Here is a 27,886-nt window from a genome sequence, read left to right on the forward strand (position 1 = left end):
CCGCCGCCACCCTCCCGCACCGGCCGGCCCCATCCCTCCGCCGCTCCTCCCCGCTGCCCCGGGGGGGGAAGGAAGGGGGGGCAGGCTGGCACCCCACGCCCCCCACGCCCCCCCCCCCGGCCCCGGCCCCGCCAGAGGAGCCGCTCGGCCGCACCTCGCACCGTCCCCCCCGTCCTCCCCTCCCCGGACCCCCCCCTCCGTCCCGTCCCCCCGTGCCCCCCCGGGACCGGGCTCTCGGCTCTGTGCGCGGGGAGGAGGAGAGGCGAGAGGGCTCGGAGCGGCAAATGGGAGCCGCAGTCCCGGGCCGGTGTGCGGGACCGCTGCCTGCCCGCCCGGGGACCCCAGAGCACGCACCCAGCGCCCCGGCCCCGCGCCCGTCCCGCATGGAGCTGAGAGCAGGTAGGAGACCCCCCCGCCGAGCGGCACCGGCCCCGCACCGGCCCCGCACCGGCCCCGCCGCTGCCACTTTAACAAAAGCCGGGCGGGAGCCAGAAGCGCACGGGGGGCGCAGCGAGGGAGAAAGCGGGGGGTCCCCCCCTTCCTACCCGGCCAGCGGCACCCCGGGGGAGCCCCCTCTTCCCTTCCCTCCCCTCCGCCTTCCGCAGCACCGGGGCTCAGCTCCAGCCTCCCCACCTCTGCCCGGTGCCGGGACCCCGGGGATGGGGAAATGGGGGATAAAGCCGGGGCGGGGGGGAGAGCGAGGGAATGAATGGAGCCCGCTCTTGTGTACAATTGCATCAAATACATTCTTGAAAGCAACCTGGTTCTGCTTAACACTTGAATTGGGAAAAAAAAAAGAGGAAAGAAGGGAGGCAGCAGCTTGGAGAGGGTGGATGCGAGCTCCAGTTTTTTTTTCCTTCTTTTTGTTTTTTTTTTTAATTTTTTTATTTTTTTTATTCCTGCATTCCTGGACCCCAATCAAAAGAGCAAATCAAGGGAGGTGGAAGGGGGGAACGGCGGCGAGCGAGGCAGCCGGAGCACGGTGCGAACCCTCCACACCCCAAAAACCCACCCAACCCGCCCCGGTTTTTTTCTTTTCTTTTTTTTTTTTTTCCACCTAACACCCGAGCGAGCCCAAACCAAAACAAATAGAGACCGAGGGAAGGAAAAAAAAAAAAAAAAAAAAAAAAAAAAGCCAGAAACCAACCCAAAAAGAAAAAACCACCACCCAACCCTGAGCGCGAGCGAAGCAGCGAGCCAGGGCTGAGGCGAGCGGGCGGGCTCGGGGCGCCGAGCAAGAGCCGAGCCCCCCCAAAATCCCCCTGCACCCCGACTATGCTAAATGTAACCGGGGAGCTCTCAGGTAAGCCAGCGGCGCTGGGCGCGGGGCGGGGGGCTGCCCCATCTCCCCTGCCTGCATCTGCCGGGAGTTTTTCCCCCCTTTCCAAACCGACTGCTGATTTTAATTTGACGTGATTAAAACGTCTGTCTGGCTTTGGGATTGATTTAAGACTTTCCCCTCTCTAGGTTGGGTTGTTGTTCTTTTTTTTTTTTTTTTTTTTTCCCCTCTTTCTCTCGTTCCCTCTTTTCCATGCATGTTTGTGATTACCAGGGAGGGAACCGCCGCTGAGCACGGAGAATTAAACCCCGGGACTGACAGAGGGGAGGAAAAGGAAAGTCGGTGGGATTTATGGGGGGCAGGAAAAGTTAGTTATCCTGCCCGGGGCTGGATTTCGGCGCTTGACACCGAACGCCGCCGCTAGATCAGGCGAGATTGCTGCGGGGCACAGCAGCGGGATTTTGGGGTGCTGGGGAGGGGACGGGTTTGTTCCCCCTGCCCCAGCGGCCACCGGCACCCCCGGGGCTGTTGGGGGGCCGGGCCGGCCTGGCGGCACACGGGGATCGGGGAAAATGCTGGAAAACACCCTTAAAAGGTCAAAGTGTGGGCTCCGCCAGGCTCCCCGGGGTCCCGGGCGGCGGGACCGGGGCCGGGGCCGGGGCAGCACGAGGCCGGCTCCGGTTCGGGTCCAGCTCCCGCGGTGCCGGCGGTGACGCAGGACGGGCAAAGCGGGGCGAGCGCCGGGGAACCGGAAAAGCGAGGCCGGGATCCCCAGCGGCTCCATCGCCCTCCCTCGCCCCTTCCTCTCCCCCTTCCCGCTGCCGCCGATCCCGGCAGACGTGGCCGAACCGGTGGCACAGCCGGTGCCGAGGCCTGCGGGGACGGGCGGGGAAGGGGACGCCGAGGAGGGGCCGCACGGCTGCAGCTCGGCTGCCACAACCCCGCTCCCCGTTTTGGGACATCCCCACCCGTGGGCTGCCCAGGTGGTGTCCCTGGCGGGGCTCGGGGGCTCTCGGCATCCGCGGTGTCCCCGTGCCTATTTAGCAGGCGGCGCGAGAGCACGGTGGCGGCCGCACATCTGGGCTGCATTAGGCGCAGGCTCCGCGGGGAAATGCGGAGGGCTCTGCTTACAGGGCCGCGCTGGGGGGAGATTTATGCCCTGCTAAGTGGCACCGAGCCCCATAAATCATGCCCCCCCGCCCCCCTCCCCGAGGAGGCAGCGCTTATGTCCCTGTGCCACTGTCCCAGCGCCCCGGCAGGCTCACGGGGATGCACTCCTGGATGGGGTATCCGGGATATCTGGGAAGCAGCTGGCCCAGCAGTGTTGTGGCTGCGTGTGGCACGTGGCCTGTGGGTGACAGAGGTGTCCCGGGCTTCACCAGGGTGCTGTGGGGACATCAGGGCACGGCTGTGCCCGCCAGAGCTGCCGGTCCCACACTGACCCAGCCAGGCAGTGTCCCCGTGGCGGGCGATGCCAGCGGTGGCAGCGGGGCTGGAGGTGCCAGGGTGTGTCACCCACGGCTCTGTGGTGCCACACGGGCTGGCACCGGGGGTCCCCTGCCCTGCTGGAGAGCGGCCAGCCTGGCTCTGTGCCGGTGAACCCCTGGAATGGTGCTGGGGGAGCTGTTGGGCTGCGTGGCTCCGTGACCTGTGCCAGGAGCGGCGGGAAGGGATCGAGGTGCCTCTCGTGGCTCCTGGGTGCGGGGTGTGCGTGCAGGGCAGCGGGGTCTGGTTGGGATTAGGGGCCTGCGCCCCCCTCGCCGGCGGGGGTGTTTCCATTGTGCCGCTGGCTGGAGCTGGAGCCGGAGCCGGATGGGAAATCCAGGCCCAGCTAATTACGGCCTCGCTGGAGTCTCCCGTGCGCGGCCGCATTTATAAACACATGGAGGAGACAGGATGTAAACACTCAGCGCCGCGAGCACAGGCACGGCCGGGACTGGGGGGACGCAGGGCCACGCGCCCCCCACGCCACCACCCTCTCCTGGCACGGTGGCTTCGCCGTGGGGTGGATGGGATGAGATGGGATAGGATGGGGTGGATGGGATGCAATAGAATGGGATGGATGGGATGGGGACCCCACTGTGGTGGCTGTGGGCGCTGCCGGGGAGCAAGGGCACACATGTTCTTCCTGTTGGAGCTCAGGGAATGCTGTGTCCATGATATCCGGGTGTGGAACGTGAGCATCCTCGTGCCCCCACCGTGCTGGCTCCACAGGGCTGCTGCTATGCCATGGTGTCACCTCCCCAGACACAGTGGGGTTAAATGCCAGCAGTGTGGGGACACAGAGGCATCTGTCCATGAGCCCTTGAGTGTCACCCACTCCAAGCCCCTTGGAGCTGCCGGCCACTTTGGACTGGGAAACGCCCCATGGAGGGTTAAGTGTTGCCAGTTGGTGGCCGGGACAGTGGCTGAGGCAGTGGGGACAGGGCTGCTTTGTCCTCAGTGCCACAGTCATGCCTGGCCACAGCGAGACCTCCCGTGCTGGCCCCAGGAATGGGGCTGCGGGGTGGGATGAGGCTCTGCTCGCCGCTGGATGCCGGCCCATCAGATAGGGCAGCTCCCGCCGCAGCGTCGGGGGCCGGCTCAGCTCCGTCCGCTGCCAGGGGCTCCGGGGCCAGGGGGTCTCCCCTTCCTGGCTGCCACCCCCGCCACCAGAGTTTCGGGAAAGCGGCTCTGGGAGGGCTGTGGTCGCTCGGCCCTTGGTGGCTCTGCCCACAGCATGCCCAGGGAACAGCTCACCAGCTCCGTGGCCGAATTCCCGCCTCGGCCACTGGCCAGGAGGTCTGGCCAGCAATGCTGCCTGTGCCACTGGCCGGGTGGCAGGCCAGGGGTCCCGGGTGTCACCTCAAAAGTGGGTGAGCCACGTCCCCGCTGCCACGTGTGCGAGGGGCACCACCGGTGTGTCCGGTGTGGGTGTCCCAGGGTGCTGCTGGCAGAGCCAGAGGGTGCCCGCTCCCATGGCCCCCCATCACCCCGGCTCCTCGGGCGTCCCCAGGGCCCAGCGGGTGACCCCGGACAGGCACGCCATGAGCTGCTTACGTGGGCTGGGAGCATCCTGGCCGTTCTCCAGGGCCGGTTTTGAAACCCTCGGGCTCTTCCTCTCCAACGTCACCGGGATCCAGCTGTGCCGGCTGGATCCTCCCTCCTCCACTGTCTGTGCCAGTGGGTGCCCGGCGCCAGCCACTGGGACAGGGGTGGGCAAGGGACAGCGGGGGCACCCGCTATGGCTGGGCCATTATCACCCCTCTGCTGTGGTCACCGTCACTACTGTGCCATGGTCACTGTCACTGCTGTGCCACTGTCATCATCATTACTGTGCCAGTGTCACTGTCACTGCTGTGTCATGTGTGTCATGGTTACTGTCAGTGCTGTGCCAGGGTCACTGTCGTCACTGCGTCATGGTCACCACTACCTAGTGCCATCCATTCTGTGCATCCCACCATTCCCATCCCTCAGACACTCACCTCCATCATCCTCATCCTCACCCTCATGCCCCGGCCACCTGCCCGGGAGACACCATGGCTTCATCCCAATCCCACATCCCTGCCATCCCCCCCCCATCCCGCTCCCTGGCTGTGTTTGGTTTGGCCCTGGCCAGGCCGGGGCGGGTGTAAATCCCGCCTGGAAAGCGGAGCCGGCGGCGGGCGAGGGTCCGGCCAAAGCAAACACCGGGAAGGGGGGGTGTGTGTGGTGTGAGTCACCGCAGCCCCCCCGCCAGCCCCCCCCGGCCCACGCTCGCACGCACGCGGGGCCGGCCACCCGCTCCACGCGCTGGGACGCACCGGAACGCGGGCAAGCGGCGGCACGTGCCCACCGCGGGCACCGGGCGAGCCGGGGCCAGCCGTGGCTGCCACGCACCGGCACGGGGGGCACGGGGGCATGTGGAGTCACATGGGGTGTCACAGCACGGTGTGGTGTGTGCCTGGCGTGTCACGCGTGGATGGCACGCATCAGCGTGTCCCCCCCTTCGTGGGGTGTGTGCGCAGGACGTAGCACGCTTGCCTGGCGTGTCCTGTGCGTGCCACACGTGTCACACGCCCGTGTGGTAGGTGACACACCGGTGTGGTGTCTCATGCGTGTGGTGCATCACACACGTGCACGGTGCCACACGTGCACGGTGCCTGTGCGATGCACACACACAAAGCGTATCCCAGGTGTGTCCTGGACGTTTCCCAGGTGTCACCAGTGTCCTGCACACCCACTGGGCACTCGCATCCCCCACAGCGAGCCTTGCAGTTTGCAGGACACCCACGGCGGTGGGGCTGTTGTGGCCGGAGCCGGGGTGTCCCCGAGGACCTTCGTGCGTCACCGGCAGCCGGTGACGGGGAGCGGTGACGCGCGGGGGCACGGGGGGCTGCCCGCAGCAGGAGCCCCGCGGTGCCGAGCCGTGCCAGCGGCCGGTCTTTCCCGGGAGGCGCTGCCGGGAAGGCCGGCTGTGGCGAGCCGGGGGTGCCAGCTGGCCGGCGTGTCCTGGCCGCGGGCCGTGACCTTTCCACAGCCGCCGGCCGGCGGGCCGCGGTCCCGGGCCGCCCTGACGTCAGGCCGATGACGGGGACCCCGCCGGCGCTTTCCGGTGCCTCCGCAAAGGTCACCCCGCGCCCCGGCCGCTCCTCGGAGCCGCGTCCCACCCCCCACCGCTTTCCCGGTGGCCCCCCGGCGGGGGTCCCCGCTGGGTGCCCGGCCCGCTGCGGCGTTGGCGGTGCCCAAATATATCCCAGGCGTGTGTCCCGGCGGGAATGCCGCGGGCGCGCTGCTCCAGACCATATAAAGGATTGTTGGTGCAGCCGCGGGCGGGAGCGCTCCGAGGGGAGCCGGGGGGTCACCGCACTGAGGTGGGGGGTCCCTGCTGCTCCAAGGGGGGTGCTGAGGTGAGAGGGCCCCCACCCTCCTCACCTCCGTGCCTCAGTTTCCCCGCGCTCAGACGGGTGACACAGGGATACTCCGCAGGCTCAGCGCCGCACGCACAGAGTCGGAGTGTCCCTGTCACCCCCCCCTGAGGTGCCGTGTGTCCCCCGCAGGTGACTCTTGGGGGATCTTCACCTTCCTGTGCGCCGCGCTTTGCAACCTGCCGGCGCTGCCGGCGCTGAACTGCTCCGAGGAGCTGGGCGCCGGCCAGTCCATCCAGCAGACCTACGACCTGACCCGCTACCTGGAGCACCAGCTCCGCACCCTCGCCGGCACCTACGTGAGTCCTCATCTACCCCCCGGGATATCCACCCCGTGCCCAGCTGCTCCCACGCCGGAGGTCACGGAAATGCCTCATCGCCCCCGGGGCGCAGGGCGGCTCCCGGGCACCCTCCCCTCGGCCCATGATTCCGTCATGGGCGCGGGCATCCGCCTCTCCCTCCCCGCCGGCGTCGCCGACTCACCCGGAGGTTCCCCGTCCCTGCCCTGACGTGCCCTCGGCGGTGCCGGCACGTTGGGTGCCAAGCGGTGACGGTGGCACTGCCTGGGGTGTGCTGGGCATGTCCGGCCTGGGGACAGTGGGGGTACGGTGGGAAGGGGGACGTGGTAAGCGAAGGGAGAGCTGGGATGGGGGGGATGTGTAGGGACAGGGTGGACGTGAAGACCTGACCCCGCTGGCACCCCCCTTCCCTTCCAGCTGAACTACCTGGGTCCCCCCTTCAATGAGCCCGACTTCAACCCTCCGCGGCTGGCGCGGGCCGAGCGGGTGCCCAGCGCCACGGTGGACCTGGACCTGTGGCGGGGCCTGACGGACAACGCCCGCCTGGCCGCCAACTACCGGGCCTACAGCCGCCTGCTCTGCTACCTGCGTGTGCTGGACGGGCAGGTGGGCACGGCCGAGCTGCGCCACCGCCTCGCCCACTTCTGCGCCAGCCTCCAGGGGCTGGTGCTCAGCATCGGCGGCGTCATGTCCTCGCTGGGGTACCCGCTGCCCGCCGGCCCCGCCGCGCCCCCCACGCCCCCCGGCGTGCCCGCGGCCCCCAATGACTTCCTGAAGAAGATGGATGATTTCTGGCTGCTGAAGGAGCTGCAGACCTGGCTCTGGCGCTCGGCCAAGGACTTCAACCGCCTCAAGAAGAAGGTGCCGCCTGCTGTGGTCACCCTGCGGCTGGAGGCGAGGGGGTTCTGAGCCCACAGTGCCGCCGCAGCCATGCAGGTCCCCTCTTCCACCACCAGTGTGCCTTGAGAAATGGGGCTCCTGACCCCCAAACCACCCCACAACCTCATCATCACCTGGCAGTGCCTTGAAAGATGGGGCTCCTGACCCCAAGTGCCACCACAGCCACCCCGCGTCCCCTCTCCATCACCAGTGTGCTTTGAGAAATAGGGTTCCTAACCCCCAAGTGCCACCACAGCCACCTCACAATCCCACTCCCATCACCGTGCCTTAAGTGAGGGGCTCCTGACCCCATGTGCCACCCACCACAGCCATGCCACATCCCCTCTGTCACCACACTCTGCTGTAAGGGATGGGTCTCCTGACCCCAAGTGCCACCAAAGCCGCTCCACGTCCCCTCTCCGCCACCAGCGTCCCTTCAAAACTGTGTCTCCTGACCCCAGAGTGCTGCCAAAGCCGCTCCACATCCTCATCATCACCCGGCTGTGCCTTAAGGGTTGGAGTTCCTGACCCCAAAGTGCTACCACAGTCACCCTGCAGCCCGTCTGCCACCACGTTGTGTCTTAAGGGACAGGTGTCCTGACTTCCAAGTGCCCCGCCAGGGTGTCCCCAACCTCCAGGGCGCCTGTCCCCCTTCCTAAAATCTCCGGAGTGGGTGCAAACCCTGCCCATCCCAAAAAGGACCAACGCCCTCTGAGTGTAGGAATAAGCCCCGCCCCGGCCAGCAGCAAGCCCCGCCCCGGAGCAGTAGGCTCCGCCCCGGATGGCAATAAGCCCCGCCCACTCGCGTGTGTAGCAAGCCCCGCCTCCTCCCCGCAGCCGGCCACGCCCCTTTATCCAAGCCCCGCCTCCCCCACGGTTGCCCATGGATGCAGAGGTGGGGCCATGGGGCGCGGCCGGGGCGTGGCCGCTGTCCCGGTGCGTCTATGAGTGTTTATTTATTGGAGATGTTTATTTATTGGGGTATTTATTGCAGAAGATCTATTCTTGTATGAACGAATAAAAGCCTTTCTCCAGCGCCCTGCCCCGCCCGGCGCCACACCCCGGTGGGGACCGGAGGGAACGGCTCCAAACCCGGAGCTCCGTGTGGAATTTGGAATGTTTCCCCCTGTGCCTTCAGTAGGGAGCAGAGGGAACGACTCCAAACTGAGCTCAGTGTGGGAATCGGGGTGTTCCCCTCTCTCACAGGGTGGGGATCCAGACCCCCCCGGGCCCAGGTAACCCCACCCCGAGGACAGGCACCCTCCATCTTGGCACGCCCTCCCCGGGCACTACTTTGGGGTGCCCAGGATCATGTAGAAGGTCCCGGGCTGGGGCAGGAAGCCGATGGCTTGCAGGGCACGCAGCGAGGCCGTGTTGTGGGGCCGTACGGCGCCGTAGACGGGGAAGCCGCGGGCGTGCAGCTCCCGGCCTATGGCGGCCACCACGACCCCGGTGAGGCCGTGGCCGCGCCAGGCGGGCACCGTGTAGCCGTGGCGCAGGCAGCCCTGCCCGTCCAGCAGGCTCCAGCACACCGGGCGGCCCCGCGGGTCCAGCAGGCAGGCGGAGGGCAGCGTCCGCACCAGCCCCAGCAGGAACGCCTGGCTGCGGGCATTGCCCCCAGGGCCCACGTGGCGTTGAGCAGCGGGACGTGGGAGGGGACACGGGCGCCAGGCGCAGGCCCGGGGACATCCTGCAACGGGGCATGGAGGAGGGGGGCATGCTGAACCCTGTTCCCAGCCGGGATGGCAGATGGGATGGGATTGGGAACCCTGGTGCCACCCAGAGATGGAATCTGGGGCCCTTGTTTCCCCTAGGGATGGGATTGGGTACGCCCCTGTGCCACCCAGGGGTGTGCCCAGTGAACCCACTCAAGTCACCCAGTGATCCCTGTCCCACTCAGGGAAGTGCTCAGAAACCCCTGTGCCACCCAGGGGTGTGCTCAGTGATCCCACTCATGCCACCCTGTGCCACTCAGGGATATGCTCGGAAACCCCTGTGCCACCAAGGGATGTGACTATGACCCCCCTGTGCTACCCAGAAATGTGACAGGTCTCCATGTGCCACCCAGGGACGTGACTGGCCCCCCAGTGCCCATGTCCCCCAGTGCCCCATGTCCCTCAGTGCCCCATGTTCCCCAGTGCCCCTCACTCACTGCCTGCGGGGCTGGGGGGGCTCGGGGCTAATCAACGCCCGGTGCTGGATCGTCTCCACCTTCAGCCCCCTGGCACTGGCCACCTCCCGTACGGCCTCGTCCAGCCCATCCTGCATCCCTGGAACCCTCTGTCAGCTGGACAGGGGACCCAGACAGTGGGTAGGGGAGCCCTGTGTCCCCCCCAGTGCCATCCTTACCCATAATCTGGAAGGCCCGTGCCCCGGTCACCGCCTCCGTGCCCCCCAGCAGTGCCTGCAGGGCTCCCTTGTCCCGGTAGAACACAGCCAGCTGGTTGGTGTAGTAGTCCCTGGGGTCCCTGTGCTCCTGGAAGGGACGTGGGGCTGAGAGTGACACCCTGATTCCCAGCCCCCCGGTGTGTGGGGTGCTGCTGCCAGGACAGGGACACCCGGGGCAGCACCTCTGGGCGCAGGCGGGTCAGGACAATGCCGAAATGGGGCCAGGAGTCCACCAGCACCTCGTGGGAGGCTGGGTTCCCCCTGGCCACCGTCATCACAGTCCCCAGGACCTGCAGGACAGGATCCTTGTCACCAGCAGGGCAGGGGAGAGGGGACAGAGGGGTGCCCAGAGTCCCCGGGGTCCCCTCACCAGCAGGGGAGAGGGGACAGAGGGATCAGCAACACTGACAGGGCAAGGGTGAGGGGACAAAGGGGCCCCCAGGGACTCTGTCACCAGCAGGACAGGGCAGAGGGGACAGAGGGGTCAGAGGGGTCCCTGTCACCGGCAGGGTGGTGGGCAGGCTCTTCCGCAGGGCCTCCTCCAGGAGCTGCAGCTGGGCTGGGCACCTCAGGATCTGCATGGCTCTGTGACCGTGGGGCAGGCAGTGACACCGAGGATCCGTGGGGCGCTGGTGGCACTGGGGCAGTGTCCCAGAGTGTCCCAGCTGAGCACCCGTCCCCAGGCGGCCACAGGGCTGGCCCAGTGCCCAGTGCCCAGCAGGATGGACCCTGCCCGCTGCCCCCCAAGGCAGGGGGCACTCGCTGGCCCGTGACAGCTGGTGTTAACCATTGTCACCGAGTGCCACACAGTCTCCAGACTCCCACTCCAAGGCCCTCTGGGACCCACAGACTCAGGATTGTTGCAGGGTGAGTGCTGGAGGAGCTGGGGACCATGGGGAAAGGGATAGGGACAGGGGCCACGCCTGGTGGTCCTGTCCCCCTGTTATCGAGGGTCTCTCAGCAGGACCATGCAGATCCTGACGCACCCAGCCCAGCTGCAGCGCCTGGAGGGGATCCTGAGGAAGAGCCTGCCCCTCGCCCTGCCGGTGATGGGGCCCCCTGTGTCACCAGGGACCCTTTTGTCACCCCTGTCCCCCACACCTGCCCCCTCCCCCTAGCTCTGACCCCACATCTGCCCCCATGTCCCCCATGTCTAGCCCCATCCCTGACCCCCATCTGTCCCCTCCTTGTCCCCCACTGCTGACCCCCCTCTCCCCCAGGTTTTCGGGGCAGTACTGAACATCAACCGGGGCAACCCTGGCCAGTTCGAGGTGCTGGTGGACAAATGGCCCGAATTCGGTGCTGTGCTGGCCCGGCCCAGCGGAGAGGTAGCCAGCGGGGACACGGGGCACAGTAGAGGGGGGCGGTGACACGGTGCCCTGGCACGTGGCAGGTGTGCTCAGAGCACCCGTGGGTGCCCCCAGGTGCCGGTGAACGATGGCTACTGGAACACACAGGCAGCGTTTTACCGGGACCTGGGGGCGTACCGGGCGCTGCTGGAGACCCCCGGGTGCCTGCGCTGGGATGTCGCCTTCACCCTCATCGGTGGCCTGGGGACACCGGGGTCCTGGGGGGCACTGGGCATGCTGTGAGGGGTGCCGGGCAGCACTGGGAGCGTGGGACACTGGGGAGAGCTGTTGGAGGCAGGGAGGAACTGGGAGGCACTGGTGGAGGGTATTGGAGGTGCTGGGCGACACTGGGGATGGGTGTTTGGGTGCTGGGGAGCACTGGAGGCACGGCTTGGTGTGCTGGGGTGGGGTTTGACGGGTGATGTCAGTGGGAAGTGTTGGGGCGGGATTTAGGGATGCCGGGGAGCACCGTTGTTGGATTTGGGGGTGCTGGGGTGCACCGGGGAATTGCACTGCTGGGGACCCTGGGAGCAGGGTCTTGGGGGGCACTGGGGTTGGACTTGGAGGTGCTGGGGGCACTGGGGAGTACTGTGGTTGTACTTGGGGGAGCTGGGAGCAGGATTTGGGTACTGGGAACACCGGAAGCAGGGATTTGGGTGCAGGAAATAGAGACTGGGGTTGCAGGTAGCTCCTGGGGACACTGAGGAGGACACTGGGGTCACATAGAGGGGCTGGGGACAGGGATGGTGGGGTGCAGGGGGAGCAGGACCCCCTGACATCCCCATCCCCAGGGCTACAGGATGGGGTGACCACGGTGTCCCAGGACCTGGCGGGGAGGAAGGGCGTGGAGCTGGACATCGTCGAGTACTACTCCTACTGGCACCCTGACCCCAGCACCATGCCGGAGCCCCGGTGAGAGGCCCCCACCCCTGTCCCCACATGGGGACACCCCTGAGCCCCCCACTGACCCTCGCCTCCCCCAGGCCGGCCCCCGGGGTGCGGGTGGGCTCCCTGCAGCCCTCGCACGTGGACCTGCTCAACGACACGTGGCCCTACGGGGGGAACGCCCGCAGCCGGCGCTACCTGGCCGAGATTTTGGGGCGCTTCCCGCAAGTGTGCCTGCAGGATGGCAGCGGGGAGCCCGTCGCCTGGGTGCTGACGGATCATTTCGGGACGGGCACCCACAGCTACACCCTGCCCGAGCAGCGGCGGCGCGGCCACATGCAGGTGGCACTGACGGTGGCGGCGCAGCGGGCGCAGGCCCGCGGGTTCCCCACGTTCGGGCACACGGCGCTGGGCAACCGGCCCATGCAGCAGCTGCAGGAGCTGCTGGGCCACCAGCGCCTGCCTGGGGTCTGCCGCTACATCCTGCACAATCCCAGCCTGGACAGGGACGGGCCCTGAGGCCCTGCTGTCCCCTCTCCACGCCGGAGAAAAGCCAACCTCAAATTAAAGAGCGGTGTGGAGTCTCTGATGGTTTCTGTGGGGTTTTGTGTCCCCCCAGCACTGACTGTTGCAGCGGTGACACGGCTTGGTGGCTCACGTGTCACCACTGAGGGAAACAGCGGGGTCCCCTGGGAGTCACCCCGTCCCAGGGCACGCATCTCAGTTATTCTCAGTTTCCCAAGGGAGGGCTGAAAGCCTCAGGCAAATCTGCAGTGGTGGCACCTGCAGTGTCACCCCCTAACCCGGGACGGTGTCACTACAGCTGGGGGTGGCACAGGCACTGGAGGGACAGACAGTGACACACAGGACAGAGTGGGACAGGGCAGAGGGTGACAGTGTCACAGCGTGAGTCATGGTTTGGAGGCTGATGGGGATAGACAGGGGGGTGACAAGATCCAGGGTGATGGGCAGTGCTGGGATGAGGGTGACAATGTTGATGGGGACAGGGAGAAGAACCACAGGCGTGACAATGCCAGAGGGTAGTGGGCGCAATTGGGAGGGTGACAGTGCCAGGGGCAATAGGGAACACTGAGATGGAGGTGACAGTGCCCTCGGGGTGACAGAAACTGCCGCGGGGGTGACAGTGCGGGGGGTGGCGAGGACAACTGGGGGGGGTGACAGCACCCGGGGACAGCCGGGGGTGTCGAGAGGGGCGGGGGACCGGGACCACCGCCAGGGTGGCAGTGGCCGAGAGTGTTCATAGCCGGTTCCCCAGCCCGGCCCCGCCGCTTCCGCCCGGCCACAGGCAGGGGAGGGGGCGGGTCCCTCCCTCCCGCTGGTTCCCGGTAGCGGCGGGTCCCGCCCTGTTCCCGGTAGCGGCGGGGCCGTGCCAGCTCCATGTCGCGCAGGGCCATGGAGCAGCCCCGGCGCATCACCGACTCCTTCCCGCGGCGGCGGCGGCGGGGCCCCGGGCGGCCCCCGGGCAGGCTCAAGGACAAGAAGGACAAGGACAAAGTGCAGGTGAAGGTGAAGGTGCAGGTGCGGGACTGTCCCAGCGCCCCCTCGCAGCCCCCCGTGGACCCGGCGCTCCTGGAGATGCTGCGGCGCTTCGACCTCTCCTGGGAATACGGACCCTGCACCGGTGAGCACCCCCGGTTGTCCCGGTGGCCCCGGGCTCCCCCCGGCCCCGCTGACCCCCGGTATCCTGCAGGGATCACCCGCCTGCAGCGCTGGGAGCGGGCACAAGAGCTGGGGCTGAGCCCCCCCGGCCCCATCCGTGACGCCCTTCTGGAGCACCGGGACAACCCCGACGTCACCTACAGGTGGGTGTGGGGTGGGATGGGTGCGTGGGGGGCACAGGGCATCCTGTCCCGGTGCCCCCCACCCTTCCCGCTGACCCCCGTTGTGCCCCCGCAGCCTCTGGCACGAGTACGAGCTCTGAGGCGCCGCGCCGAGGGAATGGGGGGGACCATTCCCGACGCTCCCAGACCCTATTCCAGGGACACCGGGCGGATTAAAGCTGGTGTGAGCGAAGGAAGGGGTGCTGTGTGCTGTCTGGGGGGGCACGGGGCGGGGTGAAGCCCTTGGGGTGCAGGGGGAGGGCAGGGAGTTGCATCCCCCCCCCAAAAAAAGCCAGGCGGGGTGTCCAGCCACACAGTTTTAATGCCACCCAACTGCGACGCAGGGGGAAAAATCAGCTCTTGGGTGGAGAAAGGGAGGTGGGATTTTTTTCTCCAGAAATGGGGGAAAAAATGAAGAATGAGGTATAAAATCAGTTGAAAGTGAGCACAGAGGGGTGAGGCAGGTGGCTGTGGGTTGTGGTGATGTTCTGCAGTGGGGTGGGAAGTGTGACAGCGTCCCGTGGGATTCAGATGTTTATTAGCCCTAATTAGCAGCTTTGCTGTGTGCAGAATCGTAAATAACAGGATATGTCTGTTAATTATTCGGGTTATCAATGACTTAATTCACCAGCTTTTTCTGTTGCTTTATCAATAAAATTAATAGTTTCTATCCCAAGGCTGCAATGGAGCGTCGGAGCTGGCAGTAACCTGGAATGGCGTGGGATGGGTGGGGGGCCACCCACAGCTCCCATCCCACTCACACTGCAGGCTCCCGACCTTCTGGATTGCATTACCCAGCCAGATCTTACTCCTCTGTTGGAGCTGCAGTCCCTTGGATATCTTTTACAGGGACATAATTCCTCTGCTGGGCACGGGACTGAGGTGTTTAGGTGGACCCCCAAAAAATAACCACTCCACAGCCAGCCAGCCCAGGGTTGTGCCCCCCTGGTGGGAAGAAGGAGGGAGATTCCCATGCTCCTTCCTTAGCAGAGGGTAAGTCCCAACCTGGTGGGTGTCCCAGGAAGGGGGGAAGTGTCTGGGATAGCTCCAGCCACAGGAACAACCCAAGGAGATGGACAGTAGCAGCCTCAGGGGCAGTACCAGCCAGGAATCTCCTTCCCTGGGAGAAGGGTTTAGGTGAGATTTTGGGAAGAAATTCCTCCCTGTGAGGGTCTGAGGCCCTGGCACAGGTTGCCCAGAAAGCTGTGGAAGTGCCCGAGGCCAAGTTGGACGGGGCTTGAAGCAACCTGGGATGGTGGAAGGTGTACTGTGGGTCAGGAGTGACATAACATGAAGGGACACCATGGTGGGAAGGGGGTGACACCATGACAGTGAGTGGCAGGGTGTGCCCAGCCTGCCCCTCTGCCACGGCCACAGCGGGCTGCAGGCTTTCTGCCCACTTCACTCCTTCGTTGCCGGGCCCCGGGACTGCCCCGGTCCCGCTTCCAGCACCAATTTCAGAGTTAATTCCAGCCCAGGCTCCAGTTCGGGCCTAGGCCGCAACGGTTGCCGTGGCAACCCGGAAGTTGTGCTTCTCGCGCAAAGGCCGCCGGGAGTTGTGGTTCCCTGCGTGCCGCACAACATGGCGCGGCTGGGTCCTTGTGCGCGCCCGCCTCCCGCAGCCCCCAGAGCCCTCACTCTGGCCCCTGCTGACGGCGCCCCACCCTCCACGTGCTCAGGGCCACAGAGCCATCAGGGGGCTGCCATTTCCACACTTTATTGCCGGTGCAGGAGCGGTGTCGGTGTTCTGTGCGTGCGGGGCTGAGGCAGAGGCGCCTCCCACCCCCAGAGCGCGGGCGTGGCGTGGGCGGGGCGCTCCGGCTCGATGACCCCGGCCCCGGGACAGGCCTCACCCCCTCGTTGCCGTGGCAGCGGGGGGGCCCTGTCCCACCCCCCCAAATCAAGGAGTGGGTTCATCAGTGTGGGCGTTGTCAGGCGCATGGGTGTGGCACTGGGCGTGGTCGTCACTGTGGGTGTGGTCACCGAAGGGGGCGGGGCCGCCATCCAGGCTGGCCTGGCGCACCACCCCGCGCGGGCGGGACGAGGGTCGTGGCCTCGGCGAGGGATCCCCCACTTCCTCCGCGGCCTTGAACACCTGAGGGGGGACAGCAGGGTCATCCCATGCCGCTGTCACCCTTCGGCCGCAACCCTCAGCCCACCCCGGCCGCCGCTCACCTCCCCGGCCAGGGGCTCCCCGAGCAGCTCGGGGGGCTCGGGGGTCTCCAGCAGGCTGATGGTCCGCATGACGGCGCACAGGGAGATGCGGGGCCGCCGAGAGGCCCCCAGCAGCCCCCCGCCAGCTGCCTCCTCCTCAGAGGGCTGCGGGGACGCCAGCGGGGAGGACAGCGGGGACAGGATGCTCGTGTCCCTCGCGGTGTCCTCCTCGGGGGGCGGCGTCCTCTCGGCCGCCCGGGGCTCCCACAGGCTGCTGTGCCGGCTGCCACAGACCTGTCAATCAGCACCTGGCCACGCCCCCCGCCTGGAGCCACACCCACTCGGCAGGGTGGGGTTCCCATAGGCTCCTCCCCCACAAAATTCACCCCTCCCCGAATAGGGCCCCACCCACTCCACCCTCAGGGGTGTGGTCACAACAGCCCCACCCTCTTATCACACAGGGGTGTGGTTAGCCCGGGCCCCACCCCCTTGGTCCCTCCCACCTGTCCCCATTCACCTGCTCGTGCCCACCTGCCCTCACTCCCTTGGCCCCACCCTGCTGTCCCCACCCTGTCCCCACGCACCTGGCGCTCAGGATGCCCTGGTAGAAGTCGAGCTGGCGCATGAAGCCGGGGTTGGGCAGGACGCCGGGCCGGCGGTGCCGGACATGCCGCAGCGCCCGCTCCAGGGACCACCCGAATTCCTTCATGGCGTAGGCCAGCACCGTGGCGGCCGAGCGGCTCAGCCCCATCCGGCAGTGCACCAGTGCCCGGCCTCCCGCCGCCCTGTGGCACCCACTGCTGGCACCATGGCACGGGGGACACTCGGGGACACCGTGTTCACAGGGCTCCCAGTGCCCCCTGCTGTCCCAGGATCTCCAGGGCTCCCAGCATCCCCCAGCCACCCCGGTGTCCCTGGGAACTCTGGTGTCCCCAAGGATCCCCTGCCCCAGAGTCCCCAAGCTCCCAGTGTACCCCGGCACCTCATTCATCAAGGCCCCCTCCCCGTGCCCCCCTCTCCCCTGGCCCCACCTCCAGCCCCTGCCCCTCTGTGCCCACGATGTCCCCCCTGGTGTCACCCCCCGTGCCCACCAACCGGACGCGGGAGAGGAAGAGGAAGGTGTCGTTCCAGTGGGGCAGGAGCTCGGCTGCCTCCTCGTCGTACACCCGCACGTTCATGTATGTGAACAGTGCCGGGAAGAAGTTGTCGATCTCCCGCGCCACGTTCAGGATGTGGGTGACCCTGCGGTGACACGGGTGACACCCCAGTGGCATCCCATGATGACCCCATGACAGTGCCACCCCCTGCTCACCTATTCTGCTGCAGCTCCTCCAGGTTGGCCGCGTTCCACTCGGAGCCCTGTGTGGTGACAGCGGTGAGGGGTGGGGACGCTGCCACCCGCCCTGCCTGCCCCGCCCGCCCCGCTGCCCACCAGGAAGAGGTGCGGGAAGATGCGGGAAGGCCGATCCATCTGCGCCAGCACCAGCAGCATCTCGTTGTCGATGAAATCCTTGTGCTCGGCCAGGCTGTGCCCCGTGCGCCGCTCCAACTCCTCCCGCACCTGGGTAGCGCCCCGGGTGAGGGATGGCCCTGCCCGGCCCCACCTGTCCCCAGGACCCCGTGCCCGGTGCCACCCACCTCCTTGGAGGTGACGTTCTCCAGGTCGGCACTGGCCATCACGTCCCGCAGCAGCGCCCGCACCGCCTGCTCCGACAGCTCTGGCATCGCCGGCCTGGCACCGGCACGGCCTTGTCACTGGTGCCACCTGCCCCACCCAGCCCACGCCCTGCCAGAGAGTGGCCGGCAGGCTGTGGGGCGCGGCAGGGGCGTGGCGGGGAGCTTACCGGAGGGGCGTGGGCGAGGCCGGGCGCACGGACTCGAGGTCGGCCATGGCCAGCCACTCGTTGAGGCAGCTCTGCTCCGAGCCCAGCTCCGCCGCGTAGCTGCGGGCCCAGGCCAGCGCGGGGCCGCCGGGGATGTGCCCGCCGCGGGCAGCGTCCTCACAGGCGCGGTGCAGCTCCTGCAGCACGGCCCTGCCGCACAGCACCTGCCACCCCTGCACTGCCAGCGCCACCCCGACAGCTGTGTCCCCTCACTGGCTGTCCCCAGCGTGTGGGTGCCACCCAGACCCTCCCCAGCTCTATCCCCATGACTGTGCCCAGGTGCCCATGGTGGTGCCCGTGGTGGTGCTCGTGGTGATCCCCAAACCCCCGCTGCCCACATCCCTGTGTCCAGCTTGGTGCCCACGTCCCCGTGCCCAGGATGGTGACAGCATCCCCCGTGCCCATGGCAGTGCCCAAATCTCCAGTCCCCGAGGTGGTGCCCACCCCCCTTGTGCTCACCATGCCACCCACACCCCCCGTGCCCAGGGTGGTCCCCACGCCCCCTGTGCCCCCAGTCACACGCGGGCCTCTCTCACCACATGGTCTGCACAGAGATGGGCTTGAAGATGCGGGTCTGTCCCCCCGATGTCACGCTGAACCCCCTGGGCACCGTGGGGATGCGCATGGGTCAGGGCATGCACCCCAGCCCCTCTAAGCCCCTCCCTGTCCCAAAATTCCAGCCTGCCCTTACCCGTCGCCGTCGAGGAACACCTGGGTGTCGCTCCAGAGGGGCAGCACCATGCCCAGGGTGCAGTGGGTGGCCCTGGGGTGGGCAGAGGTCAGGGGGTGCCGACGCCCCCCCGGGCCCCCCCCGTGCCCCGCTCACCCCTCGTGGGCGAAATCCACTCCCAGCAGCGCCGTCTCTGCCTCGGCTCCCTCCTCCTCCGGGCGCACAACCAGCAGGTACCGCACCCGCCGTGGCCGCGCCGACTCCAGCCGCACCGCCTGCAGGAAAGGGGGCATTGGAGGGGGGATCTGTCCCTTCCCAGTGCTCCCAGTGCTCCCAGTGACCGAGAAGAAGTATCAGGCAGGGCCATTTCCCCTCCTCATCACATCCTATTCCATCCCTGTCCCCATCCCATCTTATCTCCATCTTGTCCTCATCTTACAACATCCCCGTTCCCATTCTATTCCCACCCCATCCTACCATGCCCCCATGCTGTCCATATCCCACTCCCATTCCTTTCCTCTCTCTGTTCCCATCCCCATTCTGTCCCATCCCAATCCTCTCCTGTCCTGTGCTCTCCCCATCCTGTCCCCACCTTCATCCCATCCCCATCTGCAGCCCAGCCCATTCTGTCCCATCCTGTCAATTTTCTCTCCCCACCTTGTCCCCATCCATATCCCATCCCCGTTCCTGTCCCCATCCCATCCCCATGTTCCTGGAGGGGGGGATTCGTGCCTCACCAGCCGGATGGCGTCCTGGGGGCGAAGCAGCTGCATCATGAGGTGCAGGTGCTGCTCCTGCTGTCCTGGGGCCTGGCTGGGGGGCTCAGTCGGGGGGGGGCTCGGCCGGGGGGGGCTCCTCCGCAGGCAGCAGCACCGCAGCCCCTTGACCACGACGAAGCTCTGCCTGGGGGGCAGGAGGGTCCTGAGCACCCGGGGCACCCCCAGAGTGCTGCCCCAAGGCAGGGGCAACTGTGTCCCCTCCCCAGCCCGGGGCTTCGGAGCCCCCTCTCACCGTCGCTGCAGTTGGCCACGTCTGGGAGCATCTTCCTCCTGCAAATTGGGAGGCGATTCCTGGGGGAAATGTGACCCCAGGGCATGGACCAGACCCCACAAGCTCCCCTCAGCACAGACACCACAGTCTGGTGATCCCATAACAACACCCACCCCCTCCAAAGAGTGTGGGCCCCACGGTGGGGCATGGGGGCCCTTTGGGGGTCCCGCTGTTGAGATGGATCCTAGGGCACCCCCCTCGGGATGGCAGGGGGGGTCCTGCCCCTGTGCCCCCCACCCTGGCTGGGTGGAAGTGCTGGAAGGGGGGGCCTGAGCACCCAGAAAAGGCCCAGTGGTTACTGGAGGAAGAGGGGAAGGGGGCACTGGGGGGCACTGGGGGGCACTGGGACAGCTAAGGGACCGGGAGCGCTGGGGAAAGTGGGAGCAACTTGGGACAACCGCCCTCCCCCCTTCACACCCCCATATTCCTCCCTTAACTTCGGGAAAACCTCAGCGGGGAGCACAGGAAACTCCAACACGTGCTGAGGGCAACTCGGCTCCCAGTAAACTCCCAGTAAAGTCCCATCGGAAGCGCCTGGGATAACCCCGCACCGGGAGCGACCAGAGCAACCTTCCCCCCTCCACCTCCGCGCTGGGACGGCCCGGGACCTTCCGCACCGGGAATCCCCGGGGCTCCGAGACACCCCCGCACAGCCCGCACTCCTCACACCGGCATCCCCCACACCGGCCCATTCCCCCAGGGCACCGCGACCCGCAGGAGCTCCGGGATCCCCCCGCGGTCCTTCCCGTACGCCCGCACCGGGAGCCCCCGCGGTTCTGGGACCGCCCGTACTCCCCCGGGAGCCCCGGTGCCAGCCCGCACCGGGATCTCCCGGGGCTCCGGGACCCCCCGCCCCCCCCCCCCGTGCCGTCCCTGCCGGGATGCCCCGGCCCGGCGCCGCACTCACCGCGGGCCCCCGGCGGAGCCCCCCGCCCGCCGCACCGTCACCAGCGCCATGCCCCGCCGCGCCGCCCCCCCGCACCAGGAAGCGCCTCCGCTGCCCCGCCCGATCGGGAACGGGAACGGGAGCGGGAGCGGGCACGGCCCCGGGCACGGCCTGGCACGGCACGGCCCCCCTCCGCCACGGAAACACGGCAGCCGGGACCCCTAGACCGCCCTCCGTCAGAACGGGACCTCCCCGGCGCCCCGGAGCCCCCCCGGGACCCACATCGGTGTGGGCAAGGGAGGATTGACACTCCAGCACTTGGGACACCCCCAGTTCCTCTGAAAGTGGGAGCCCCCCGGCACGTGGGACCCTCCCCCAGGTCCCCAGAATGTGTGATGCCCTCCCCAGATCCCCAGAAACTGTGGACCCCCCTAGGGTCACCGGCATCTGGGACACGCCAGGTTTCATCCGGTGGGATTCCTCCAAGTGTCCCCGGCAGGTCACCCCCAAAGAACCCCTTGTCGCCCCAAGGCTCCCCAGCCAAATTCCCCCTCCCTGGGCAGGGGTCTTTTCCCGAGTAATATAAACGAAATAAATCAATCCCTGGGCCAGGAACGGGGGCACAGGGCCAGATTTGGGGCGACCTGAAGAGAAGCACCCCACCAGTGCCACCCACACGCTTACTGGGTGAGCCCCATCACCTGAGCCCCACCCCACGTGCAGGATCCATCCCTTTTCCCACGCTCCACCCATGGGACACCCCACCCATCACCCCCCAGGCACAGACAAGCGTGTGTGTATATATATATATATGTATATGTATATGTACAGACATTCGGGGCCCCCCTGCCCCGCACTGCCCCAAAGCATGGGGCCTGGGGGTCCCCCGCAGCCCCCCCCCACACTGGAGTGCCTTAAAATAGGGGTCACCCACATCCCACGGGGATCCCTGGGTCCGTCCTGCCCGCCACGGGGTCACGGTACAACACCAAAGAGGAGGGGGGTCCCTAGGGAGGGGTCCTGGGCATTGGGGTGTCCCTGGAGGGGGGCTCCCCAGGTGAGGGTCCCTGGGCTGAGGTTTGGGCCTGGCAGGAGAAGAGCCCTGGATTGGGGGTCCCGGGGGTAGGAGGATCCCTGGATCAAATTCCCCGCTGCGGGGGCTGTGCCCACATCAGGGGGGTCCCCATCACGGCGGGGCCACACCGGCACCGGCTGCTGCCCAGGCGCTGGGGCGTCCTGGTGTGGGACAGTGCCCACACTGGCGTGTCCCCTGGGCGGGGTGTCCCTATCCCTGCAAGGGGTGTCCCCACGTGGGACATCCGTGTCCCTGCGTGGGGTGACCCCACATGGGACACCCTCGTCCCTGCGTGGGACGTCCCTGTCCCGGCGTGGAGCGCCCCGGGGTGCTACTTCTCGGTGAGGGAAAGGCGCAGGATGCGCTGGAGCTCCTCGTCCTCCTCACGCCGCCGCCGCTCCCGCTCCTCCTGCTCCCGCTCCGACAGCGCCATGGCCAAGCGCAGCTGCTCCGCAAAGCTGCCGTACCCGGGGGGCCCCGGGGGGCTCCCGCCGCCCGCTCCTGGGGGACTCCCGGCGGCTGGGGGCTCGGCGCTGGGCCCGGCCTGCAGCAGCATGCTCTCCTGCAGGGCCCTGGCGAGGGGACAGCAGCAGGACCACACCCTTGTCACAGGAGTCACACCCCCTCTGGCACACCTGTGCCCCACCCCAGGTGGCCACACCTCCTTCACAGCCCCATATTGGACTGGAGAGCCACGCCCTGTCCCACATGCCCCGCCCAGATGCTAGCCACCACCCACACCCGCGGTTAGCCACGCCCATTACGACCACACCCCTTTGGGCAGCAAGAAGCCCCTCCCGTGGCCCCACCCTGACACCTTTAACCCCTGCCCCTCTGACCCCCACGGACCCTGTACCTGCCCCACCCTGACACCTTTAAACCCCTGCCCCTCCCAGTCTGGCCCCGCCCAGGTGAGGTGGGTGGGGCACCCCCGGGCCACGCCCCCACGGATGGGGTTCCATGGATGGAACCTCACCTTTCCAGCTGCAGGTCCCTCGTCGTAGGGCGGCGGCTCCGCGCCAGGGCGGGTGTTGGTCAGCGCCTCCCAGAATGGTCACCTGTGGGGCCGGCAGCCACAACGTGAGGGACGTGCCCAGGTGCGTGTGGGGCGCGTCCAGGCGAGGGGGCGCGGCCACACCTGGTCGGTCTCGGTGCCGGCATCCAGCAGGCTCTGCTGGATGGCGAACTGCAGCAGGGTCGTCGTCCTCATCCCGCAGGGGCTCGCTGCGCCCCGCGCCACAACCGTGTACCCCGCCGGCACCTCGAACACCGCCCGCCTCCACTCGCACGGGAACGGCCACGCTGCTGCGCACGGGGAGCCGTCAGCACCCTTGGGTGTCCCCACGGCAACCCCGCATCCATGGCACATTGCGCCCACAGCACCCCACGGCACCCCCACAGCACCCCATGGCATGCTACAACACCCCACATCACCCCACTGCATGCCCACCCCACTCCGTATCCACGGAATCCCGGCACTTCCTGGTGCCAGGACCCTGCCAGCCCCACCTCTGGGCCCGGAGGGCTGGGTGCCAGGGGGGTGGGCGCCGGGGGGCTCCTGGGGGGCACAGATCCGCACGGAGCCCAGGGGCTGGTCACACCCGCACAGGTTGCTGAAGGTGATGCGGGCGTTGAGCACGTGGAACAGGGGGATCTCTGTGGGTACAGCGGTCAATTAAGGCCCCAGTGAAGCCCTGCCCCTAATTAATCCCACCCCAAAGGAAGCTTTCCCTCTCACCGATCTTGACGGGGAAGCCAGGGGGCAGCTTGAGGGTGATGAAGTCGCGCAGTTTGGCGAAGTGGGCGTTGGAGATGGCCATGAGGTCGATGATGGGTGTCACCTGCTCCGCCAGCGACAGCGGGTGCTGCTCGCACAGCCACAGCGTCGCCTTGAACCTGCCCGGGCACCGCCGTGGGCACGGGGACCCAGTGGGGCCACGGGCCACCAGCACCGCCCCAGGGCCCTGGCCACACCCCCGGGGTATGGACACCCAGTGGCACGGCCCCAAGGACCCTGTCACCACCCCATGGGTGCTGATGTCCAGTGCCACTGTCCTGGGAGTCCATCATCACCTCACTGCCACTTCCTGGGACCTGGCACCACCCCCATGTCACAGCCCCTGGGATGCCATCACCACCCCCAGGGCTCCTGTCACCTGGTGTTCTGTCCCTTGGGATCCCATCTCCACCCCCTGTAAGTCCTGACACCCAGTGCCACATCCCCAGGACCTTGTCACCATCCCATAGGTCCTGACCCCGGGGCGGTGGCCTCACCTCTGCACCTTGCTGGACATCTCAATGGGGCGCCCAATGTTGCGGGTCTCCAGGTCGAAGTGGGGGTCGAAGTACTCCTCGGGGGTGATGGCCGTGGGGTTGGTGGGGCTGGCAGCCTGCAGAACAGGTGCCTGTGGGGACACCGGCACCGCTCAGCCCCCCCTGGAGACCCCCAGTTCCCCAGGGACCCCCTGGGATGGCCACTCACCCCGTTGTGGGTGCCATGCTGCTGCGCGATGCCCAGGAAGGAGTGGAAGGGTGTCTTGGAGCCTGCAGGGGAGAGGGAGGTGCAGGGGTGAGCTGTGGGCAGTAGGGGGGACCCCCGGGGCTGGCACGGGTCACACCCCTCATGGGTGACACCCCGCACGCCTGTCACACGTCACACGCACAGTGTCCCACGCCTGACACGTGTGCCACCCAGGAAGGGTGGCGTGCCCCCGCCGTGTACAGGCCCCCTGACTGGCTGACGGGGCTGTCACCTTTGCTGCGTGACTTGTCCTGGTCAGAGAGATGCTCCGTCCTGGTCTTGGTCACCAGCTCGACGTTGCTGGCACTGTACACCTGGTGTGGGGACAACATCAGCCCTGCCCCACTCCAGGCCGTCCCCAGCATCCCCCCCTGCCTCCGTGCTCACCTTGGCCTCGTAGCCGCTGACCACCTCCATCTTCTCCGAGCGCCAGCCCCAGATCCCAGACTTGTTCCTGGGGGAGGAGGGAGGCCTCAGGTCACCCTCTTGCACCAGCGTTTCCTTCCCCTCCGCCCACACTTCCCCCTCGCGCGGCCCCTTCCCGCTGAGCGCTGCTCTTCCCAGCCCCCTCCCACCTCTCGAAGGCGATATTCCGGGTGTCCAGGTGCGTGGAGACGATGGGCGAGGTGAGCCGGCCGGCCACGTGCTCCTCGGTGGGCTGCATGGCCGCCAGCAGCAGCTCGGGCTCGTGCAGGGCCAGCGCCAGCGTCTCCGTGTACACCACCTGCTTGTCGTGGTCCACCTCCATCACCACGGCCCCCTCGTCTGCGTGGGGACACGGGTGGGGTCAGTGCCCAGGCCCCCATGATACCCCCCGGCCTGGAGGTGGTTTGGAGGAATTGGGTATGTGAAGGGGACCCCTCAGGAAGGAAGAATTGGGGTCCCCATGGAGTGGCTATAGAAGATCTGGGGGAATTGGGGGTCCATCGAGGTACATGTAGGGGCTCAGGTGGTCCCCTCAGCACGGGGGAATTGGGGTGTCCATGGAGTCACTACAGAGGATCTGGGGAACAAGGGGTCCCTGGTACGTGTAAGGACTGAGGTGTCCCCCTCAGGACGGGGGAACTGAAATCCCAGGGGGGCCCTCTGGGAGATCTGGGAGGTCCTTATGAGAGTATTTATAGTGCAGGGGGCCTGGGGGATCCCCAGGGGAGTCCCTGTAGGGGATATGGGGTCTTTACAGGGGCGCACTTAGAGTGCAGGGGGTCTGCGGCTCCACACAGTGACCAGAAGGCCCCCAGGGAATCCAGACAGCTCTTTACGGTGGTGTACTTATGGTGCAGGGAGTCTGGGGTGACTGAAGGGTCCTGGGGGGCCGCGGGGGGGGGGGGTTTGAGCTGACCTTCCCCTTGAAGATGTAGCTGCGGCGGCCGCGCTGCCACGTCATGTGCTCGAAGCCCAGCAGGGTGGTGTCCACCCGCAGGCTCTCGCCGCGCTTCCACACGCGGTACACATCACTGGGACACACCTTGGACACCAGGGGCACTGCGGGCACAGGGACCCCTCAGCCCCGCGGCTGGGGGAGACCCTGGCGACCCCCTTCCCCCGCCCAGCCCGGCCACGCTCACCCCAGCTGGTGAACTCCCACTTCATCTCCACGTAGAAGTCGGATGCCTGGAAGGGATGAGGAGCATGGTGGGGGATGTGTGGGGTGGCTGGGGGCTCCCTGCTGGGGTCACTGGGGAGGGGGGGAGCCTTGAGCAAAGGGATGGGGATCCCTACTGGGGTCCTGGCAGAGTGGGGCGATGTGGGGAGTGTCCCTGGGGAGGTCTGGGGGTGCAGGGTGCAGTTCTGAGGGGCCGTACCCGCCGCAGCTTGCTGAGCAGCTCAGGGATGCCGGCGAGGCGCCGCGTCGCGCGCTGGTAGTCGCGGTACTGGAGCACCAGTTGCACCATCTCGGGGTCCCCTGTGCTCACCGCCTCCTGCAGCACTGGGGACACGGGGCGCCGTCAGCCAGGGTCACCCGCACCCCTGGATGGTGTCCCCAAGTCCCCGTGGTGGCCCCGTACCCGTCCATCCGTTGGCGTTCTCCCGGCCCACGTTGGCGTTGTGCCGCAGCAGCACCCGCACCGACTCCAGGTGGCCCAGGGACACGGCCAGCTCCAGGGGCGTCCGGCCACGCGGGTCCGTCAGCTCCACGTCGTGCTGGAAAGGTGGCGGGGTCACTGCCCCCTCCCCGTGCCACCCCAGTGCCCCCCCTGCACCCCCCGTGCTCCCAAGGCCTGGTGCTCCCAGCCCCCTCTTCTCCCAGTGCTGCTAACCCGATCCCAGAGCTCCCAGTTGCTTCCAGGCCTTTGGTGCTACAGCCCCGTATTATCCCAGTGTCACCAGTCCTTCCAGCGCCACCAGTTCTTCCAGTGCTCCCAGTCCCCTGAGTCCCAGTCTCCCCTGGTACTCCCAGTCCCCACAGCGCTCCCGGTCTTCCTCCTGTGTTCCCAGTTCCCCCAGGTGCTCCCCGTGGTGTCCTCCCCACCCAGTGCAGCCAGCTCCCCACACTCCCAGTCTTCCCAGCCTCCCTCCAGTTCCCCCAGTGCCCTGTGTCCCCAGCTCCCCCAGTGCTCCTAGTTCTCCCAGTCCCCTGTGCCCCCAGTCTCTCCTAGTGCTTCCAGTCCCTCTGCAATGCTCCCAGTCTTCTCCCAGTGCTCCCAGTGCCTGTGTCCCCAGCCTTCCCTAGCGCTCTCAGTCTCCCTCCAGTGCTCCCAGTCCCTCAAGGCTCCCCAGTCCCCGCAGTGCTCCCGGTCCTTCCAGCCCTCCCAGCATCCCCCCCCACCCCCCCGCGCAGAGCGCTCCCGGTTTCCTCCAGAGCTCCCAGTCCCCCCCAGCATTCCCAGTGCTCCCAGTCCCCCCACCCCCGCGCTGCGGGCCCCGCCGTTCTCCTCCCCATCCCCTCCCGTTCCCGGTGCCGGTGCGTGGGGGGGTGCCCGCTGCCCGGCGCCGCTCCCGGTGCCGCTCCCGGCGCCGTTCCCACCGTCCCCGCGCGCAGGGCGCTGTCCAGCGCCTGGTGCCGGTTGTGCCAGACGAGCCGGTGCAGCGGGAAGGTGTCGGCGGGCCGGGCCATCCCGGCACCATGTCCCCGGGGCCGCCGGGGCGGACGGACCGGGCCGCAGCGCGGGGCCTGCCCGCAATGGCTGCGCGGGGGCGGCGGCGGCGCAGCGCGGCGGCGCGGGGCGGGGCCGCACCGGGCACCGGGAACAGGCAACGGCACCGGGAGCGGCGGATGGCAGCGGGAACAGGGAACGGCATCGCCGCCGGGAGCGGCGCACGGCAGCGGGAACGGGAAAAGGGAACGGGCATCGGCACCAGGCACGGGCACCGGCAAAGGGAACGAGAACGGGGCACCAGGGAGGGGAACAGGCGCCGGACACGGGAATAGCATCGGCATCGGGAACGGGAGTGGGAGCAGGCACTGGGAACGGCACCGGGCACCGGGCACCGTGGTTTTGGGCACCGCCACTGCAGCAGAACCGGGAATGGGACTGGAACCGGCACCGGCCACAGTCCGGGGCTGCCCCCTCTCCCCCCCTCCCGCTCGGGTTGACCCCAGGGACCCGTTAGCCCCCAGCTGACCCCCGCTACCGGGGGCTGCCGGTGCCCGGGGCTCCCTGACCCGTTCTATGTCATGACATCAGGGGGTACCTGCTGCTCGGAACCATCGTGCACCCAGTCACGGGTTTATCCCATCCCATCCCATCCCATCCCGTCCCGTCCCGTCCCGTCCCGTCCCGTCCCGTCCCAGCCCATCCCACCCCGTCCCGTCCCGTCCCATCCCGTCCCGTCCCATCCCATCCCCTCCCGGCCCTGCCGCTCCCCAGGAATGCCGGAGCACCGGCCCGGCTGCGCC

The 27,886-nt window shown here is 67.5% G+C and overlaps 6 protein-coding genes across 9 annotated transcripts; 3 read left to right on the top strand and 3 right to left on the bottom strand.

Moving 5' to 3' along the window:
* Positions 1-241: 241 nt before the first annotated feature.
* Positions 242-8,380, top strand: CLCF1 (cardiotrophin like cytokine factor 1). Of its 2 annotated transcripts, none has more exons than XM_039552883.1 (3): positions 242-399; positions 6,298-6,464; positions 6,882-8,380. In XM_039552883.1, the coding sequence occupies exons 1-3, from the start codon at positions 285-287 to the stop codon at positions 7,371-7,373; spliced, it is 774 nt and encodes a 257-aa protein (XP_039408817.1). In that variant the 5' UTR covers positions 242-284; the 3' UTR covers positions 7,374-8,380. The 2 variants fall into 2 exon arrangements, with proteins under 2 accessions (XP_039408817.1, XP_039408819.1); XM_039552885.1 differs by lacking the exon at positions 242-399 and adding an exon at positions 1,142-1,303.
* A 97-nt stretch (positions 8,381-8,477) lies between these two features.
* Positions 8,478-10,387, bottom strand: LOC109143462 (glycine N-acyltransferase-like protein 3). Its single transcript, XM_019281034.2, is given in 7 exon segments — positions 8,478-8,964; positions 8,967-9,002; positions 9,005-9,033; positions 9,496-9,613; positions 9,693-9,819; positions 9,914-10,021; positions 10,235-10,387. Coding segments are annotated over 7 exon segments (828 nt in total). The 5' UTR covers positions 10,313-10,387; the 3' UTR covers positions 8,478-8,632.
* LOC104684133 (glycine N-acyltransferase-like protein 3) lies at positions 10,318-12,551 on the top strand. 2 transcript variants are annotated; one of them, XM_039552880.1, is made up of 6 exons: positions 10,318-10,598; positions 10,693-10,777; positions 10,952-11,059; positions 11,156-11,276; positions 11,872-11,992; positions 12,064-12,551. In XM_039552880.1, the coding sequence occupies exons 2-6, from the start codon at positions 10,700-10,702 to the stop codon at positions 12,482-12,484; spliced, it is 849 nt and encodes a 282-aa protein (XP_039408814.1). In that variant the 5' UTR covers positions 10,318-10,598; positions 10,693-10,699; the 3' UTR covers positions 12,485-12,551. The 2 variants fall into 2 exon arrangements, with proteins under 2 accessions (XP_039408814.1, XP_039408813.1); XM_039552879.1 differs by having other exon boundaries at positions 10,321-10,598; positions 10,696-10,777.
* Positions 12,552-13,302: 751 nt separating this feature from the next.
* POLD4 (DNA polymerase delta 4, accessory subunit) lies at positions 13,303-14,482 on the top strand. Its single transcript, XM_039552900.1, has 3 exons — positions 13,303-13,607; positions 13,677-13,788; positions 13,883-14,482. The coding sequence occupies exons 1-3, from the start codon at positions 13,364-13,366 to the stop codon at positions 13,905-13,907; spliced, it is 381 nt and encodes a 126-aa protein (XP_039408834.1). The 5' UTR covers positions 13,303-13,363; the 3' UTR covers positions 13,908-14,482.
* A 1,025-nt stretch (positions 14,483-15,507) lies between these two features.
* On the bottom strand, positions 15,508-20,388 carry SSH3 (slingshot protein phosphatase 3). Of its 2 annotated transcripts, XM_039552843.1 has the most exons (13): positions 19,525-20,384; positions 19,251-19,416; positions 18,670-18,788; positions 18,535-18,606; positions 18,380-18,445; positions 17,805-17,993; positions 17,599-17,692; positions 17,393-17,521; positions 17,273-17,319; positions 17,056-17,202; positions 16,545-16,745; positions 15,982-16,243; positions 15,508-15,901 (listed from the first exon to the last, which is right to left on the bottom strand). In XM_039552843.1, the coding sequence occupies exons 1-13, from the start codon at positions 19,662-19,664 to the stop codon at positions 15,707-15,709; spliced, it is 1,827 nt and encodes a 608-aa protein (XP_039408777.1). In that variant the 5' UTR covers positions 19,665-20,384; the 3' UTR covers positions 15,508-15,706. The 2 variants fall into 2 exon arrangements, with proteins under 2 accessions (XP_039408777.1, XP_039408778.1); XM_039552844.1 differs by lacking the exon at positions 15,508-15,901 and having other exon boundaries at positions 16,020-16,243; positions 17,052-17,202; positions 19,525-20,388.
* A 1,467-nt stretch (positions 20,389-21,855) lies between these two features.
* On the bottom strand, positions 21,856-27,183 carry ANKRD13D (ankyrin repeat domain 13D). Its single transcript, XM_039552903.1, is given in 17 exon segments — positions 21,856-22,096; positions 22,501-22,517; positions 22,519-22,719; positions 22,721-22,764; positions 22,767-22,826; positions 23,034-23,180; positions 23,263-23,420; positions 23,799-23,929; positions 24,007-24,068; positions 24,278-24,359; positions 24,433-24,499; positions 24,621-24,810; positions 25,384-25,530; positions 25,614-25,659; positions 25,851-25,975; positions 26,055-26,190; positions 27,014-27,183. Coding segments are annotated over 17 exon segments (1,944 nt in total). The 5' UTR covers positions 27,104-27,183.
* Between the last annotated feature and the right edge of the window lie 703 nt (positions 27,184-27,886).

Source organism: Corvus cornix, chromosome 5, assembly GCF_000738735.6.
Source record: "Corvus cornix cornix isolate S_Up_H32 chromosome 5, ASM73873v5, whole genome shotgun sequence".
Lineage (NCBI taxonomy): Eukaryota > Metazoa > Chordata > Aves > Passeriformes > Corvidae > Corvus > Corvus cornix.

Excerpts from the sequence above, each read along its gene's own strand:
- LOC104684133 (XM_039552880.1), top strand. The coding sequence starts at position 10,700 with ATGCAGATCCTGACGCACCCAGCCCAGCTGCAGCGCCTGGAGGGGATC. Across the intron at positions 11,277-11,871 it reads TGTCGCCTTCACCCTCATCG|GGCTACAGGATGGGGTGACC; the intron begins GTGGCCTGGGGA and ends CCCCATCCCCAG. Across the intron at positions 11,993-12,063 it reads AGCACCATGCCGGAGCCCCG|GCCGGCCCCCGGGGTGCGGG; the intron begins GTGAGAGGCCCC and ends CGCCTCCCCCAG.
- CLCF1 (XM_039552883.1), top strand. The coding sequence starts at position 285 with ATGGGAGCCGCAGTCCCGGGCCGGTGTGCGGGACCGCTGCCTGCCCGC. Across the intron at positions 400-6,297 it reads CCGCATGGAGCTGAGAGCAG|GTGACTCTTGGGGGATCTTC; the intron begins GTAGGAGACCCC and ends TGTCCCCCGCAG. Across the intron at positions 6,465-6,881 it reads GCACCCTCGCCGGCACCTAC|CTGAACTACCTGGGTCCCCC; the intron begins GTGAGTCCTCAT and ends CTTCCCTTCCAG.
- POLD4 (XM_039552900.1), top strand. The coding sequence starts at position 13,364 with ATGTCGCGCAGGGCCATGGAGCAGCCCCGGCGCATCACCGACTCCTTC. Across the intron at positions 13,608-13,676 it reads GGAATACGGACCCTGCACCG|GGATCACCCGCCTGCAGCGC; the intron begins GTGAGCACCCCC and ends GGTATCCTGCAG. Across the intron at positions 13,789-13,882 it reads AACCCCGACGTCACCTACAG|CCTCTGGCACGAGTACGAGC; the intron begins GTGGGTGTGGGG and ends GTGCCCCCGCAG.
- SSH3 (XM_039552843.1), bottom strand. The coding sequence starts at position 19,664 with ATGGGATCACCAGACTGTGGTGTCTGTGCTGAGGGGAGCTTGTGGGGT. Across the intron at positions 19,417-19,524 it reads CGTGGCCAACTGCAGCGACG|GCAGAGCTTCGTCGTGGTCA; the intron begins GTGAGAGGGGGC and ends CCTGCCCCCCAG. Across the intron at positions 17,693-17,804 it reads GCCTCGCCCACGCCCCTCCG|GCCGGCGATGCCAGAGCTGT; the intron begins GTAAGCTCCCCG and ends TGCCGGTGCCAG.